General features: G+C 45.1%; 1 protein-coding gene across 1 annotated transcript; it reads left to right on the top strand.

The window, feature by feature from the left end:
* Window positions 1-1,850: 1,850 nt before the first annotated feature.
* LOC128440721 (RNA-binding protein Nova-1-like) lies at window positions 1,851-17,464 on the top strand. The gene is given in 3 exon segments (XM_053423529.1): window positions 1,851-1,946; window positions 15,981-16,367; window positions 16,369-17,464. Coding segments are annotated over 3 exon segments (1,095 nt in total). The 5' UTR covers window positions 1,851-1,865; the 3' UTR covers window positions 16,996-17,464.
* Window positions 17,465-17,909: the final 445 nt, after the last annotated feature.

The following is a 17,909-nucleotide window of genomic DNA, read 5'->3' as shown; positions in this document are numbered from 1 at the left end:
AGAGAGAGAGAGAGAGAGAGAGAGAGAGAGAGAGAGAGAAGAAGAGGTGATGGCCAAAGAGAGATTTACTTTCAGTGTGTTGTTGAGATAAAGTCAGACTGAGAGGCTTTGCTTTGGCCTAGATTCTCCTCTGTCTGTCTGTCCCTCTGTCTGTCTGTCTGTCCCTCTGTCTGTCTGTCTGTCCTCTGTCCCTCTGTCTGTCCCTCTGTCTGTACCTCTGTCCCTCTGTCTGTCCCTCTGTCCCTCTGTCTGTCCCTCTGTCCCTCTGTCTGTCCCTCTGTCCCTCTGTCTCTCTGCTCTCAGAACATATGATGATATATTTATTAACATATGGGTCACTGGTGCGTTCTTCATTGTTTTGACGTTGAAACACTGACTCTGATATCAAAGTGCTGATCTCCAGGCAGCTATAAGTCTCATTTATTTATATAAAATAGTTATTTTCTTTCCTAAAAACGTTTTCGGTCAAACTTTGGATTTAAATCTGGATCCTGTTGATTTAAAAGTAGTTTTCATATTGATTCAGATTGAAGTTAAGACCTCCTTCTGTTTCATTTCAGACATACTTGACTCGTTGTGTTAACACAGACGGATCTGTTTGATCTTCTCATCATCACACACTCAGTCACTTGGTTTCTAATCTTGTAAACAGTGTTTTGTGTGTTTTTTTTACAGTCCCGGGGAACAAGTACACAAGATGCAACGTGCACATACATTCACACACGTACATGAAATATGTAGTTTCCCTCCATTTGTTTCTGTTATTCCCTGCAAGTCGTCTGCTCTGCTCTGTTATGACTTTTCTTCCGAGGACATAAATCCCAGTTAGTGGGATTGTAAAGTGCTGGTTTGTAAATCCCCAGCACCTCCACAGCGTCTCAGCTCGTGTAATAGACTTGAGCCCAGGTTTGTTTGAAGCTGATATAAATCTCCACGTTGCAGCTTTTAATGCTTACGCACACGTTTCTGCCCAAAGTGAAATCACTGCGGCGTGTTTTATTTTTCATGTGACCGGGGGAATGAATGTTGACATCCTGGAAACAGACGTAAACTGAGCTGAGTGTTTCTGATGCGTTCAGGGGAGGAAATATTAACTGTGGTGATTTCTGAATGAGGTCAAGAAGATCATTTTTAGACTTTGAGCTCCAAACTTGCTTTGTTTCATCTCTGACTCGCAGCGTTGTGTTGAATTGCATCTCGGCCGAGATTAGTTTTTCCTCAAGCAGTGCAATCTAATGTCTAAAGTTATATATATTTTTTAATCCTTGCCGTTATTACGAAGCTGCAGCAGGAAGCATAATTTCCCAGAGGGGATCATTACTGGTTCTTGGTATCCTTCTCCTCACAGCTCTATACTTTTTTTGATTTATTTTCATACAACTGCACATAAAACTGATGAAAATAGAAATTTCTGCGTCTTCAAGTGAGAAGTGAAACAGAACATCCTGCTCCCAGAGTTTCCTCCCACCTGTGGGAAGGTTTTAAAGAAAACCGGAATAAAATCATTTTAAAACAGAAAATCCTAAATATAGTGAAGCTGTATTGGTGGAAACGTTGGCACATTAATAAAGAAGTGTGATGGAAATAAATGTTTGGTATAAATGACGTGGAATCACTTCCTCTTTGTTGTTTATGTCTGACATCGTGGCTCGGATTATGTGAACTGTGCACAGGAAACAAAGTGTAACTGGAAACAGCAATAAAATCACAGAAAGTCACAGAATGACTTTTTGCAGAAGCATCCCATCCTGACCTGTGTGTCTTTGTCTCCGTGTGCAGGGACGACAGAGCGGGTGTGTCTGATCCAGGGCACGGTGGAGGCGCTGAACGGCGTCCACGACTTCATCGCTGAGAAGGTGCGGGAGATGCCTCAGAGCACCCAGAAGACCGAGCCCGTGAGCATCCTGCAGCCGCAGACCACCGTCAACCCCGACCGCATCAAACAGGTCGGTGCCCCCGGCCTCCGCTGTGTGTTCTGCTCCGTTTCTGTTCCAGGAAAAACCCGGAAGCGGCCGAGTGTGTCCCTACAACCCTGTGTGCGACCGTGCATGTGTGTGTTTATCGGTTTTGTTTGTGTGCGTTGTGCCAGCTCGGCCTCGGCTGAAAGGCCGTGTGAGGAAGAGCGGGAGGAAAGTGTTTGTTTTTGGAAACGACAAGTCGTGTGTGTGTGTGTGTGTGTTTCTGTGGTCGAGTTGTGATTTTCTGTTCGAAAGCTGAATGAGCAGAAAAACCACAGGAAGAAGGGAAATGAAACAGACGGGAGCGGGAGTGTCTGTGTCTCTGTGTGTGTCTGTGTGTGTGTTTGTGTGTCTGTGTGTGTGTGTCTGTGTGTGTGTGAGCCTCTCGTCCACTTGCAGAAGTGAAGATTTTCAAAAAACCTCTAGTTTCTGTTTATCTGTACGATGAGGTCACAGCTCGGTTCTGATGTGTAGGATGGAGAGGAAGGGCTTCTTTAGAGTGACATCATGATGAGGTCATTGTCCTACCATATGATCATAAATCATTTTTAGATTCGTATATAAGCTTCTATGTCTATGAATCCAATGAGATGCAGAGATACCTTATGATGTGGAATCATTATGTGATAGACATAAACTTCAGATTGTTTCTGTTATTTGTACAAAGATCTCAGAAAAACATGGTTTTTCAAAGTGTCATTTTGTTGACCTTGACCTTTGACCTTGGACTGATCAGCTCCAAACGTTAATCATGTGGGGATAAGCTCACAGACACACACACACACACACACACACACACACACACTCACTGACAGATAGGGGTGAAAACTATACTCTGCTTTTGGGCCGGCTGTGCAGGATGTAGATGGAGGAAGGAGAAAGGAGGATTAATAGAAAGAGGGAGAGAGAGAGAGAGAAAAGAAGACAGGATGCAGTGTGTGAGGTGTGAAGATGAACTCCACATGTGACATGCACTGTCGGCTGCTACACACATGCACACACACAAACTTTTGCGTGTACATCTGGATGGAGAAGTCGTCACGTCCATCCCACTGACTTCCTGTAGTATTCAGCCTTTTCATCCCCTCTCTCTCTCTCTCTCTCTCTCTCTCTCTCTCTCTCTCTCTCTCTCTCTCTCTCTCTCTCGACCGGCTGTGAGGAAGTTCACGGTGGCAGGATGAGTCATTGTCGCTGTCACTTCACGATTCACTCGATGTTTACGATGCGTTGTCGGCTTGTTGATCCACAGAAGCTTCCTCTGTGAAACATTCAGGCTAAATGATCTCTGTCGTTCAGTCTCTTCAATAAAGTTCTTAAAAACTTTAAAAGACTGTTTACAGAAGCATATCTGCAAAATACTTGTTAGATTTTTTTTGCAACCAGTACGTATCCAGATTCTGACGTGTGTATCAGCCAATCAGAGCAGGGTATTCAAACGGTCCTGTTACGTTATGATGCACGTTTATATTGTCGTTAACTTTTGTTTGATGACTTCTCGAAGTTTGTGTTTAATAAATAAGCGTGAAGCTCATTGAGCCGCTGATTGTGAACGAGGAACTCTCCGAGTGGATATCAGCCGCGTGACGGACGACAATTAGTTCGGATCCATCGATCACGATCCCAATCTGTTTAAGTGATTATCATCACTCCCGCTTCATGATTGCTCCCTATCGATTAGTCAGGTCTGGCATTGTTTGCACATATTGACTGTTCAAGGCTGCCAGACAGTGCATTCTAACACACACACAAACTCTAACACACACATTCACACAAAATGCAGAAGCTTAAAAGAAATACATATATTGAAAAAAGCAAATGAGCAATAACAGAAATTCAAATCTGAAATGATGAAATTCTCTGAAATCTTCCCTTTGTTGTTGTGCGGTTGTGTTTGTGTTGCCTTTATTTTCCTCCCGCTGCGATTTCTCATCCTCTGTCATGAGCGGAGTTTGGGGGGCGGAGGAAGGGAAGAGAGCGTTACGCCTTTACAGTTTTAAATGATTATAGTTATCAGCTTTGTGTAGACACACACACAGACACACACACACACACACACACAGACGCACACACACAGAGTCCTCAGAGAGATTTATTTTTTGCAGAACACACAATTCTAAGGTGAGTTGTATGCATAATTAATCATGGGGTAGACACATGCATACACACACATACACACACATATACACACAAATACACACTGTGTCCTCAAGCCCACACACACACACACGAGGCTGGTGCAGAAAACAGCATCGTTTGTACATATGTTCGTCTTTTTGTCGTCTCGCTCTAATTGTAATGTTTAGAACTGAACTGCGCCCCCTGAGGGTCGCCGAGGTCACTGCAGCTCGTTCCGAAGGTGTCACATGATTTCGAGGTCACTCAAGTTTTTTTCACACAAAACCCAGGTTGCAGTCGCTAGGCAACCAGCAGGGAGACTGCAGCACATCACCTTCACAGTCACGGCTAGCTGTTCTCCTCTATTTCAAGTCTTTGCGCTAAGCTAAGCTAACGTGTGTTGTTTTTCCAAAATGTCAAATTTGTTTATTTTCTTTCTCATATTCAGTTTGTATTTTGTGCGTCGTCCGAGCTGGAGGTCGAGTGAAGCCGTGTCAGACGAGGCGAGCAGCCGCGGGGGGGGGGGGAGCACGCTAATAGCTGCTGATATTTAGACACTTAGGACATGAGGGCGAATCCCCTTGTTGCTCTTTGGGCTATTTATACCACGTCAGAGAGGAGAGTGAATGGGTTTGTTTGACCCACACACACACACACACACACACACACACACACACACACACACACACACACACACACAGACACACACACACACACAGAGAGAGAGAGAGAGAAAGCCCCAGATGAGAATAACTTCCTGATCCCTGCTGGACACTCAGGGTCGTCCACTGTTAAAAGACGGTTTGAGCATCTGTGATGAAAATACACATTAACATTTATTTTATGTCGTGTAACAACAAAAGTCGGATTATGAACCTATTTGATAAGATTATTCTAAAAGGTAACTAATAACCTTAGAGTTCAAAATATCTTGAAGTACTTTTGATTTGCTGCCAAAGCAACACTCTGCAGTAGAAGTACTTCTCACATAGTTACACAGCATTCGTGTATATGTTGTGAAACTTTAATTTTACAGAATTCACAATGCAATTCATGTTTATATTTAACGTGGTAAAATTACGTTTATATTCTCAATTCAGTGTATTTGATTTTATGTCTTTTATTTTTTATTTACAGTTATTCAGACATTTCTTTATTATAAGGGTTCAATAATGACACCTTGGAAATGACTGCCTAGAAAGTGTAAAATATAAATATCTTCAAATGATAATCCACTATATCAGTATTGGAAATGTTACAAGAGTAAAAAGTCCTCTTTAATCTTCTCACTTCCTTTCCCTTTTAGATTTCAAAATATTTTCATGTACAAAAAGAAGAATATATATGAAAGAGTAAAAGACACAGGAGAAACAAAGTGACCCACAGTTTTAGAGTCGGTGGACTGTTGACCTCTTGGGACGAGACCCTCACTGCCTTTTAAAAAACATGGCTGCCATAGTAGAAACACAAACTCACTTTGATGTGATGAATGGACACAGAACACACACACACACACACACACACACACACACACACACACCGAACACATGTGCACTTATGAAAGATGAATTGCTCTCCGTGGCGCTGCAGCCGATGATTGTCTACTATTTCGGGGGTCGAGGATAAAATGTCGTCTTCTTTCTCTTGTCATGAACCCGGCTGTTGCAGCATGTGGTGTCGGCATTACTGTTAACCCCTGGGATGTGGGTGAGAGGGGGGGGGGGGGGGACTAAAGAGAGAGAGAGAGAGAGAAGAGTATGTGGAGGATATCTGTGATGTTGTGATGAAAGAAGGAAAAGTTGGGACGAGAGGCTTGAAGGAGGCGTCATGGCGGCGGCGGGCGCTGACTGGAAGCTGGAAGCGTCTCTGAAGCCTCGTTAGCCGACAGCTGCAGAGCGACGGAGAAGAAGCAGCTGCTGATGGAGGAGAAGAAACACTCACCGCTCCTCAGGGTCACATGACGGGACGGCACGCCGGTGACCAGGAAGATTTACGAGCTGCGTCTCGCTCCGGCTCTAATGAGGCGTGTCGCCGCGCGTGGCTGAGGAGACTTTATTGACGGGTTTTATGACTTTGATTATTCAGTGTTTGCTCTGGTTCCCGCCTCTCGAGCGCCCTCCTGTAAAACACCCCCCCCGCCCGGCAGCTCACTCTGTCCCGATGGAGCGGCTGCTTCTAATATCACGTCTGTGGGCTCGTAGGGAACTGACAGACAACTGACAACAGATTGTTTGAGTTGTACAACAAGATTTCACAGATCCTTTGTGTAACACTGAGTAATGAACGGATGATTATCTCCCATAATGCACCGGTAACTTTGAATTTTGGAAGTTATTTCGATTTTTTTAAGGACTTATTTATTTTACAGACACACAAGCATATCACATACAACCAAACAGAATATATAGGTATCATCTATCTAATAGGTCTGTTAGCATCTCCATCATCAGAAAGGTAGTTTAAAAAAAAATATATAGCATTTACACAGATGTTAAGTGAAGGTCATTGTGTCCTTTATTATTATATTGTTAAAAATTGAATGTGCCTCCATATGCACATATACAAATATAGTGTTATTGTGTAATTTTGCTTATTTGTTGTGCTTTACCTCAAATATTGAAGCATCAGGTTTGTTTCCTCTAACAGATCCTGGTTCTGTTTGTTCAGTGAAATCTGTAAAAAACTAAAAATTATGATTATTGATGATATGATTATTTATCACAAGAAATCAGGGTCTTAATAGTTTATTTCTTCCTTTTTAATATGATTTTTATACATATTGTTGCATCAGGTTGAGATTCAGGTGGAAGGAGAATAGTGTAAATGTCCTCGTAGGTAGAAAAAGAACTTGTGCTGTGCTGGGTTCAGTTTAAAAAAGGCAGTTAAAACTATGAAAACTTCATTACCTCAATTAAAAACCATTAATCTATAAAGCTATTGAAGCAGAACAAAGTGTAAACCAAAGTGTAAACCTTCTTTACTTATTTATTGCTTGTGTATAAAACCCTTTGGAGGAAACTTCCCCGGCAGCAGCACATAAACATCCCCGAGCGTTCCATAAAGCCGCGGCCCTCCAGAGAGCTTCCTCTGTGTTTATGTGTAATGTAGTGAAGCATCACCTACTTACTGGATCGATATCATATTCATATTGACAGTGAAACACGGCCTCTCGGCTGCTGCTGTTGCATTATGGGCTTTGGGAGTGAGCGGCGTCCCCTGTGAGATCAGCTGTAAATGGCCCGTGGTTTTGTTGTGGTATTTTTCGGGGGCTATTTTTGGGCCCCGGTCCCTCGCCGTCACTTTGAACAGCCCTGACATCACCGGCCTTCAGCCTCTTCTGCTCGTTTCTGTTTTCCTGACCGCTCCCTCCGACCTCTTCCTGCGGGCAGAGAGGAGCCGCTTCCTGTGACCTTTCACCTCCGCCAGCAACACCTGTTTCCTTCTTCCTGTTATTGCCTCCCGACACAGGAAGTGGGCCGTAAATGTCAGGAAGAGCGGGTCTGGCTCGGCTCGCGTCAGATGATGAGGAGGTGTGAGTGTTGGACTCTGAGCTCAGCTGAGTCTCACACAGCCAGGAGCTTCTGTGTTTTTTATTTATGAAATGTGAATTCTTTCAATCCTTTTGAGTTGAACTCTCAATATCGATAAGTAAAGAAATTATAACTCAGAGACTCTTGTAGCAGAATTTGTTGTTTTCTTACCTTCTTATGTGAGTTTATCAGGTTTGTCGTGTCGGTCTCTGCTGAGTCAGCTCGAGGACACATGGTCTCTCTCTCTATTGTGTCTCTTTTCTGCTACAAACACCAGCTCATGTGTTCATATTTATATTTACTGACAAGGAAATATACATTTAGTTGGTGGGATGGTCATCTAAAATACATTCCTGCCATATGGGGCGAAGTTTCTGCAGCCGAGGGGAAGGTTGTGTTGTGTTTTTCTCCTTCTCGGCTGATGAGGAGAGGAGAGGAAACAGGAGAGGACACAGGAGAGGAAGCAGGAGAGTACAGGAGAGTAGACGAGAGGAAACAGGAGAGGAAAAAGGAGAGGAAAAAGGAGAGTACAGGAGAGAGGAAGCAGGAGAGGACACAGGAGAGGAAAAAGGAGAGTACAGGAGAGAGGAAGCAGGAGAGGACACAGGAGAGGAGAGGACACAGGAGAGGAGGCAGGAGAGGAAGCAGGAGTGGAGAGGAGAGGAGAGGACACAGTAGAGGAAGCAGGATAGGACACAGGAGAGGAGGCAGGAGAGGACACAGGAGAGGAAGCAGGAGAGTAGAGGAGAGTGAGATCCTGTCAGGACCCGTTCCCTCCAAAATAATTTAAATGAAAATGCCTGATGTCACGTGTATGTTCTTCAGAGAAGTTACAAAACACAACTTAACTTTTTCGAGTGGAAAACTTGAAGTTTTATTAAGCATCAATGTTCAGTCAGCAATCATCCACCACCTTCAGCAGCACATGTTCGGTATCTGTGGAAACTTTGGCGCGTCTGTTAAACTTTAGTGGGTTTGATGGAGTCTTGGCAGAACAACGTGCACCTACTGGTGGAGCCAGAGGTTTTAACTGGTCACAGGAAACACACACAGTGTTTAACAGGAAACAAAAATTAGAATCTTTACTGTGAAGAATTGCAAGAAAAAAAAATCCATATACTTTCCAGACAGTGTTGGAAAGTGAATTGAAATATGTAAATACTTTTCAATGATTTGAGCTTTTTTGTGAATTTAAAAGTTCTGCAGAGTTAAAAAAAAAAGCCAGAGTCTGTGGTAAAGGGAGAAGTGTTTCTGACAGAGGCTGAAAAGAGGAGCTGCAGCGATGGAGCATGCAAATAATAACACTATTTAAAAACGATTAACCTGAATATGAGCAGAATATTTACTCCTTTAAATCACACGCAGTAAAACGACATGTTGTGTGCATGTGTTTACGTGATGAATCCTCTCAGTAGATTACATTACAGGTCAAACATCAACCTGAACATGAAGCGTGTGTGTGTCTGTGTGTTACTGTGTATAATCCATGTCAGTGCGTGTTTATTTGTGTGTTGCTTCTATAGCAGGAATGTATGTGTGTGTGTGTGTGTGTGTGTGTGTGTATTGTCAAACTTAACACCATGTTCCCTCGCTGTCAGTCATTGTTGCCCGGCTCCTCTGTGCTGCGTCTATTTTTAACCTGCGGGGGGGGGGGGGGGGGGGGGGGGGCTGTGCTCCTGGATGAGCCAGGGAATGAGAGCTGAAAGACGGCAGGAGAGGTGGAAAAAAGAGGGATGACACAGACAGATGGAGACAGGCAGGGCGAGCGAGGTAGAGTTAGAGTGGGAGACAGGGGGAGAGAGAGAGGGTGGGGGGGGGGGGGGGGGGGGGGGGCTAAGCCTGTGGATCAGGAGCAGGCAGATTAAGCTGAAGTCCTCTGCTTAAGACTTCAAAGTTCAAACTGCAGCCGCCTGAACAGTTGTCTGCTGTCCTCAACTTGCTCTGTGTGCGTTTGTTTAAATATATATGTGTGTGTGTCTATTTGTGTGCACGCTGTATATGAGTGTGTTTCCATCTCAGAGATCGTGTGTATTGTGTGTTTTTTTCTGTGATGATGCTACAATACATTATTAATAAGTACAAGCTCAACCAGTTGGGGGTCCCTGTGTGTGTGTGTGTGTGTGTGTGTGTGTGTGTGTTTGCGTGCCTTTGTGTGTCTGTGGCCTTTAGTGACGACACTGACCTGAATAGAACGCGACACAAAGTTTAGACGTGAGGACGACTCATCATCGCCGACATAGTGAGAGACAGAAGAAGAAAGGGAGGGAAGAATGCAAAGATGGAGGGATGAAGGAACGATGAAAGTAGAGAGAGAGAGAGAGAGAGAGAGAGAGAGAGAGAGAGAGAGAGAGAGAGAGAGAGAGAGAGAGAGAGGTGTTTTTGTTTATCTCTGATTTACTGATATGAATTAAAAGGTTACAAATACAGGAATAAATTAAAAGTTCTCAGATGAAAACAATAATACAACGGTGCCATGCTTCGACTAATCTGAATTAGACAAAATAAAGTCTTCAAAATAAGATAAGACCATGCCGAGCATTTTGATTAATTACTGTTTAACAACTAATGTGAGTGAAAAATGTTTCTCAACTTTTTACTTATTGTTGGTGTTGATTTTCCTGATGGGATTTAGAGTTTTGTAAAAAAAAAAATCTGAATACAGACAAAGGGAACAGACACCAGAGAGGCAGCTGGGTGGAGCAGTGTGTTAATAGATCTGCATGACAAGGTTAAACCCCAACAAATACCATAACATGGTGTGTGTGTGCGTGTGTGTGTGTGTGTGTGTGTGTGTGTGTGTGTGTGTGTGTGTGTGTGTGTGTGTGTATGGTCACGGTCGTTAACAGTTTGCTTTTTTCCTCGTTTGTTAAATGAGACATTGTTCTCTCAGATTTCTCAGGTTCTTTGACCTCTGGACCACGTTAGCTTATCACTTATACTTGTCAATGCAAAACACACACACGCACACACAAAATGAGCAAAACATGGAGACGCTGCAGCAACTTTGTAGAGCAACTGTCCTGAAACTGATTATTTGCTTGAATGCACTAAATATTTCTGGAGCATTTTAATAGATTTATTAAGCTTTTTGTTTTTAGCCTGTGCAGCTGCTTGTGTGACAAATAAAACTTAACTTGTGTGTTTTTATAAACATGAATTTATGAACATTTCCCTGACGTTAGCGACACAACGAAACAGAAAGTGATTTTAAAACATTTCTGGATCCGCCCCTTGTTTCAGGTTCTTTATTAGCTCGTGTCAAAATCCTTCCACCAAAGTTTTGTGCGGTAGTTTTTGTGTAATCATACTGATAAACCAACAGAACCGGGGGGGGGGGGGGAACACAAATCTCACAGGTGGAGGACAAATTGTGACAGTGACTCATAGATGTCTGGTTTGTTCATCATTCATAGTATAAGTTTTATTGGACAACAGAGATCAGGAGGCTCCTGCCTGCACAGAGGCTGCTGTCGTTATCTGCTGCAGACTCACAAGGTCACAGAGGTCGATGAGGAGACTGAACTTTCTCTAATAGACGACGATGACGTCCGCAGGTCGAACCCGGGCTCCTGCCAAATAATGTGTCAACAGGAAACAACCCAGGAAGCTGCAGGTTTAACTTCATCCGGCCAAAACGAGCTGAGAAAAACAAGTGAACCAGCCAATTTAAAATATTATAGTCTTATAAATGTACCTAAAATCACCAAATATCTCGTTCTTATTGTTATAGATTTTGTTTCTATACTTTGATATTAACCTATCAGCACCAAAGAGAAACCTGATCAGTCTCTTGATTGGATCGTTATCTTCTGTCGACTTGAAGGAGAAATAGTTTGTGGTTTGACATGATTGGCTTCTGTAAACCCTCACCAGTCTGACCAGCTCGGAGCTGCTCCTGAATCCCATCACCTCCCTCCGCTGCTTCTGTAAACCCTCACCAGTCGATTTGAGATTATCTGCCCATCCTCGCTCCTTCACACTCACAGGAGATTGGCTTTGACCTCCGACCTCCGTATAGCAGCTGCAGCAACAGGACGTTCTCGTCAGCAGCTGGATGGACGCCCAACCCCCCCCCCCCCCCCCCCCCCCAGCCGCTCCTCTTCCTCGCTCCTCTGCTCCGAGGAAAAGTTTCTCCCGACAGATATGAAGCTTCTAAAGGAGGAAGAACAAAAAAAAACACCAAAGACACGAAAGAGCATAGAGAAGAAACTTAAACCTGTGTAGCCGAGGGAAAGACACACCAAAAAAAAAAAACATGAAAGAGTCTGCATGGAGCCAACTGTCACATCTTCTTGTTTGTGGCGGCCCTGCACAAAGGTGTGTGAAGCAGAGGATTGTGGGAAGGTGCAGGAGGCTGCGTGGCTGCGTCGGCCATTAGAGCGGGTGGAGCTCACGGTGTCAGCTGAAGGAAACCAGGAGGAAGATGATGATTTCACATTATGACGCCCTTCAGATAGGGTGTGTGTGTGTGTGACTGTGTGTGGGTGCATGTGTGACCTTGTGAGAAGAGGTTTGGTTTGTTGAGGAGAGAGAAAAGAAACCTTGAAATGCAAGCGGACGAAGAAAAACGCTCTGATTCACCAGGAGACACGAAGAATCTGCAGATTTTAAAGAAGCTGTACGGGAGGAAAGGTACAAAGTGTGGAAGGAGAGGAGCAGGAGGAGAGAGAGCCGAGCAGGCGGAGGAGGAGTGGAGGCGAAGGGAGAAGCTCATTAGCACAGAATCAGTTGGATATAAAGATGGCAGATGTGATCATTAGCGCCAGGAGGGATCAGACATCGCTGTACGCCACTGTTTATCCTCCCACTGCTGCACCAACACTCTGCATGTGTGTGTGTGTGGAGAGAGAGAGAGAGAATGTTTCAGTGCAGAGGATGAAAGGGTTCATGGGTAAAGTCTTTTCGGCTCCCTCCCTCCCTCGCTCCCTCCCCCTCCCTCCCTCGCTCTTTCTCTTTTCTCGCTGCCTGTCACTTACGTCTTTTATGTCTTGTCTCCATTTCTCCCCCCCGCCGCCGCCCGCTCATCTCCTCGCCACAAAAACAACCATTTTGAAAATGTTGCCACTTGAACAAAAACTAAAAACATGGTGGAACATTTCTCAGATTTGGTCGTCCAGGTGAAATTTAAGGTGGAATCACAGGTTCTACTCTAATCAAAGGATTGAGATCGAGGTCAAAAGAGGAAACTGCATAAATGTTTCCGTCTGTCAGAGGCTTTTATCTAAATTACACTGAAACATTTTTAAATTATAAATATTATGATTTAACCAAGTCATTGGTTTTTACTGCAGGAAACTAGAGAGGGATGAACAGAGGTTTATATCCTCCTGGTTAAAGAGGAAGCAGAGAAGAGACTAAACCTTAAAAGAGAGCTGAGCTACTGATAGATCGAGGTTATGAACTTTTTATTTCATTGAATTTACTTTCTTTAATGCTCTTTCTGTTCAATAATAAAATATGTTGAAAAGCGAGTGGTTGGTTGGCTGGTAGGTATTTTTTTTAAACGTTCCCAGGGAATCGTTGACTGATCTGGATGAGACGTATTTACTGATATCGGACTGTGTGCAGTTTGCTGCAGTTGGATTTAAGTGGACTGTTAATAATGATTTCCACCACGTGCGTCAGCTCGAAGGCTTCTTGGTGTGAAAAGATGATTTGAGGAAGCAGCCGATTGTCAGAGAAACCCAGTCGCTCTCTCTGCTCCTCCCGTGAATCTGCACAGGACAGCCGAGCCTGAGCAGGAGCCCCGCTGTGTCACAGCAACAAGCCACCGAATCAATAGACACAGAAACTTCCGCTTGTTCTCAAATTAAAGACAAACGAACAGAGAGACAAAAAGAAATCCCACAAAGACACACGAGAGGCGGCGGCTCACAGACAAACCCTCACAGGGGAAAGAGAACCAACCTGAAGCAGCGAGAAGTGAAAGTGTGACGCCGGCTGCAGGTTTTGAAGTCGCTCGTTTATCGGCTCTCACCTAATTTCTCTATTTCTATGTAAATTTATCCTCGACGAACAAAAAGCTGCGGAACGTCGAGGGCGCTGCCACGCACATGTAGTTCAGCTTTAAACACAGGGGGGGGGGAGGCAGGGGGTGAGACGGGGAAGGTAATTGGAATGGCCTTTGCATTTTTCTGCTGTAAAGACAAATAGATCCCTCTCACTTTTGATTTCTCTCCTCTCTTCTCTTCCTCTCTCGTTATTCCTCTCTGCACCTCGAGACAGAAAAAGATGGTGAATCACTTTCCTCTTTTCTCTCAATGTCTCAGTTTGTTTGAATCGATCACCTCCTCCCTCCCTCTCTGTCTCTTTCACTTTATCGTCCTCTTTTCTTTATCGAGGCCGAGTCCCTTTATCTCTTCAGCCCTCCCTCCTCCTCCTCCTCCTCCTCCTCCTCTTCCCCTCGCAGCCCACACTCCATCTCTCTGCTCTCAATGTGAATATTCCTCTTTCAGACGTGCAGCAGTTCCAAGGCTGCTGGAGCTTTGTCCAGAGTCGCTCTGCACAGATTGGAATCGATTCCGAGAGGAGAGAGCGTTCAGACTCACATTTATGAGGCTAATGTGCAGCAGCCGTCGATAACGTCTCCTGAAGATGTTTGTTAGAGACGACGTCGCAAAAACAACTCCCAGTATTTTGTTTTCCCTGAAATGAGTAATAACAGATTTCATTCTTCTGGTTTGTTTCCATTTGGCAAAGTGAGGTTTTCACTGTGAGGTCAGTTCTGCGGAGGGTGATAAGTCACTGACTCCAGATCAGGCTGCAGATATCACATCTACAAGCAACAGGGCCACGGAGAGGGAAAACACATCTGAGATCAAGAAATATAAAAATACAAAAATCGTGATTTAATTAGGATAAATTCTTAATATTGTGGCTGAAGAAATCCGTCCTTGGGCTCTGATGAAGCAATGAAATATATATCAGGATTCAACAGATCACAATAATGTCAAATCTGTCATTAAAATTCTAAAAGGTAAAGAAAGTAAAGCATCAAATAATCCCTCTCGACATTAATTACTGTGTGGGACCGATAAAATAATCTGAATCTGAATCTTAATCTTCTCACATTGTTAATAGTTAATTGATCAATTATTTCTAAAAGATTTTTCAGCTTCTTAAATTAGATAACTTGTTTTGTTTCACGTGCAAATTAAATATCGTCAAGTTTTAGTCCATTAATCAGACAAAACAACTCATTTGACTTGTTTTCATCGTACGAACATAATTGAGGAATTAATCAATAATCATTTAAAGAAACATCGTTAGCTGCTCGCTCCAGTGGAAACGTTGCATTCGAATCCCTTTAAGATGAACGAGCTCCTGCAGATGAACCGAGGATCAATTCTGAAGAATCTGTGAAACTCATCGAATCGTCAATATTTTCTCACAATATGAAGAACGGTGATAAACGATAATACACAAAATCTGCATGGAAATATGTGAAATGAAAGATACTGCGGTTGTGGAAGTGTGCGTGTGTGTGTGTGTGTGTGTGTGTGTGTGTGTGTGTGTGTGTGTGTGTGTGTCTGTGTGTGTGTGTGTGTCTGCACCATCGCCTCGTTCTCTTCGAATGCTGGAGCTGTGTTGCCATGGCAATGCTGACCCCTGGGAATCAATGTTTTTCAGACAAGTCGCCTCTTTACAATTCTTCTCTCTCTCCCTCCCTCTCTCTCCCTCTGCCTCTCCCTCTCCCTCTCTCTCTCCCTCTCCCTCTCCCTCTCCCTTTTTGTCTCCTGCTCTCTCACCTCCTTGCACTTTATCTCTTTTCTCTCCTCTATGAACCAAACGTGTGTTCAGGTGATGGTCTCTGATGTTGTATGTCTACATCTGCTGACACACACACACACACACACACACACACACACTAAGGAGGGTAAGCTGTCCTTGCTCGCTATGCATTCACATATAGTTCAGACTCTCTCTCTCTCTCTCTCTGCCTCTCTCCTTTGGCTCTTTGTGTCGCTCGTCCTTTTCGAGGACGCCTCTGAAAAGCAGATCCTGGTTCAGCGTCGACCTTGTCTCTCAGTTTTACTGCGTTTGAATGACAAGTGATTTGCTTTACATCAACAAGCTCCATCGGATCACTCCTCTTTCATTTCATATTTTTTAGAGAGAGATGTTGTTATTTAATCGTAACATCAAAGTCTGGAAAACATCAGAAACGGTTCTTTCTCTTTTTACATTTGAGTTTTTACTTCCTTCTCTTTATCTTCCGTTCATGGCTTTCATCTGTATTTTGGTGTTTTCTGCTCTCACTCGAGCACCAGCTATTTGCTATGAATATGATTAAACCCTCAAGTATTTGACGTAACTTATTGTTTCTCTGTTTCTCCTTTTTCTCCAAACCCCCCCCCCCACCACCACCTCTCTCCAGGCCAAGCTGATCGTCCCCAACAGCACAGCGGGGTTGATCATCGGTAAAGGTGGAGCCACAGTCAAGGCAGTGATGGAGCAGTCTGGGGCGTGGGTTCAACTATCCCAGAAGCCAGAGGGCATCAACCTGCAGGAGCGCGTGGTCACCATCAGCGGGGAGCCCGAGCAGAACCGCAAAGCCGTGGAGATCATCGTCCAGAAGATCCAGGAGGATCCGCAGAGCTCCTCCTGCCTCAACATCTCCTACTCCAACATCACAGGGCCGGTCGCCAACTCCAACCCCACCGGCTCCCCGTACGCCAACTCCACCGAGGTCATGCCGTCTGCGGCGGCGGCTGCGGCAGCTACAGCCTCCTCTCTGCTCGGCCAGGCCGGCCTGGCAGGCGTGGGGGGCTTTCCCGACCACCATGTCCAGCCTCTCAGGCAACGACCTGCTGACCATCACCTCCGCCCTCAACACTCTGGCCAGTTACGGCTACAACACCAACTCCCTGGGCCTGGGGCTGAACCCCGCCGCAGCCTCAGGGGTGCTAGCAGCCGTAGCAGCTAACGCCAATCCAGCAGCAGCCGCCGCAGCTAATTTGTTGGCGTCCTATGCCAGTGATGCATCAGGAAACGTTCACCAAGCCAGTATGCAAGGCTTCTCCCTGGGATCCCTGGCAGCCGCTACAGGGGCCACCAACGGCTACTTAAGTGCATCGCCACTGGTTGCATCATCACTACTGGCCGCGGAGAAGCTAGGAGAAGGAGCAAAGGAGGTGGTCGAGATCGCCGTGCCAGAAAACCTGGTGGGAGCCATCTTGGGGAAAGGAGGGAAGACGCTTGTGGAGTACCAGGAGCTGACCGGCGCCAGGATCCAGATCTCCAAGAAAGGCGAGTTCATCCCCGGAACTCGGAACAGGAAGGTGACCATCACGGGTTCTCAGCCCGCCACGCAGGCCGCACAGTACCTGATCAGCCAGCGAATCACCTACGAGCAGGGGGTACGCGCCACCAACCCACAGAAGGTGGGCTAAACCTGACAGCCAATGAGAAACGAGGAGGAAAAGAGGAAAAAAAAGAGTGGGGGCTTGGGGGAGGAGTGTAAAAAAAGTGAGAGTGAGAATGGAAAAAGGAGAGGAGAGCAAGAATGTCGGAAGGAAACGTCCGCGCCATTTTCTTCTGCGTGTTTTCAGTATTTCTTTATTAAAAAAAAGTTTTGACGCGGAGCAAAAATGTGCCGAGAAGACGAGGAAGGAGAGGAGCGAGTTATCACGCTGAAAAACCAAGAAAAAAATGTGTAAAATGTAAATAAGGTTTTATTACTTAACGTCTTGACCTTTCGGGATTTTTTATTGTTTTGTTTGTTTGTTTTGTTTTTTTTCTTTGTTTTTGTTTTGTTTTGGTAAATTAAGCTGTTTGTTCGTTTGTGTATTTTGTGGACAAAGCTGAATGCCATGTAGACAGGCCGACTGCCTGAGAGGCTACAGGAAGTGGGGGGAGGGAGGGAAGGGCAGGGGCACGGGGAAGGGGGGAGGGGGGTTTGGCGTTAACAGGGTACGACCCTCCCACCTTTCTCCCCGCCCCCCCCTATTCGAAAAAAACCTTTATGGAAACAACCTTAACCCTTCCCTCCCGCTGCAGCCCACACCCGTCACCCTCCCGCAGGGTTTCTGTTTTTCTTCTAGTTTTGACTTGCCCCAAAGCCCCTCCCCCCGGCCTCCCCCCCCAAAGCCCCTCTCACTACTTGCCCCCCCCCCCCTCCCGTGCCCTGCCCCTCCCCTCTACCGCCCTTTTACAGGGTTTTTTTATATAATGAGCAGGACTGCAAACTTCAGCCGGTGTGCGAGAGAAGAAACATCCTCGACTTCGCCCGACACTGTTTATTCTCCCCCCCGCCTGATGACCTCACCTCCCTCCTCCTCCTCCTCCTCCCCCCTTTGCCGGGACG

The sequence above is a fragment of the Pleuronectes platessa genome, chromosome 5 (assembly GCF_947347685.1).
Source record: "Pleuronectes platessa chromosome 5, fPlePla1.1, whole genome shotgun sequence".
NCBI lineage: Eukaryota > Metazoa > Chordata > Actinopteri > Pleuronectiformes > Pleuronectidae > Pleuronectes > Pleuronectes platessa.
The sequence above is the reverse complement of the archived record's forward strand: the minus strand, read 5'-3'. Positions and strand labels throughout refer to the sequence as shown.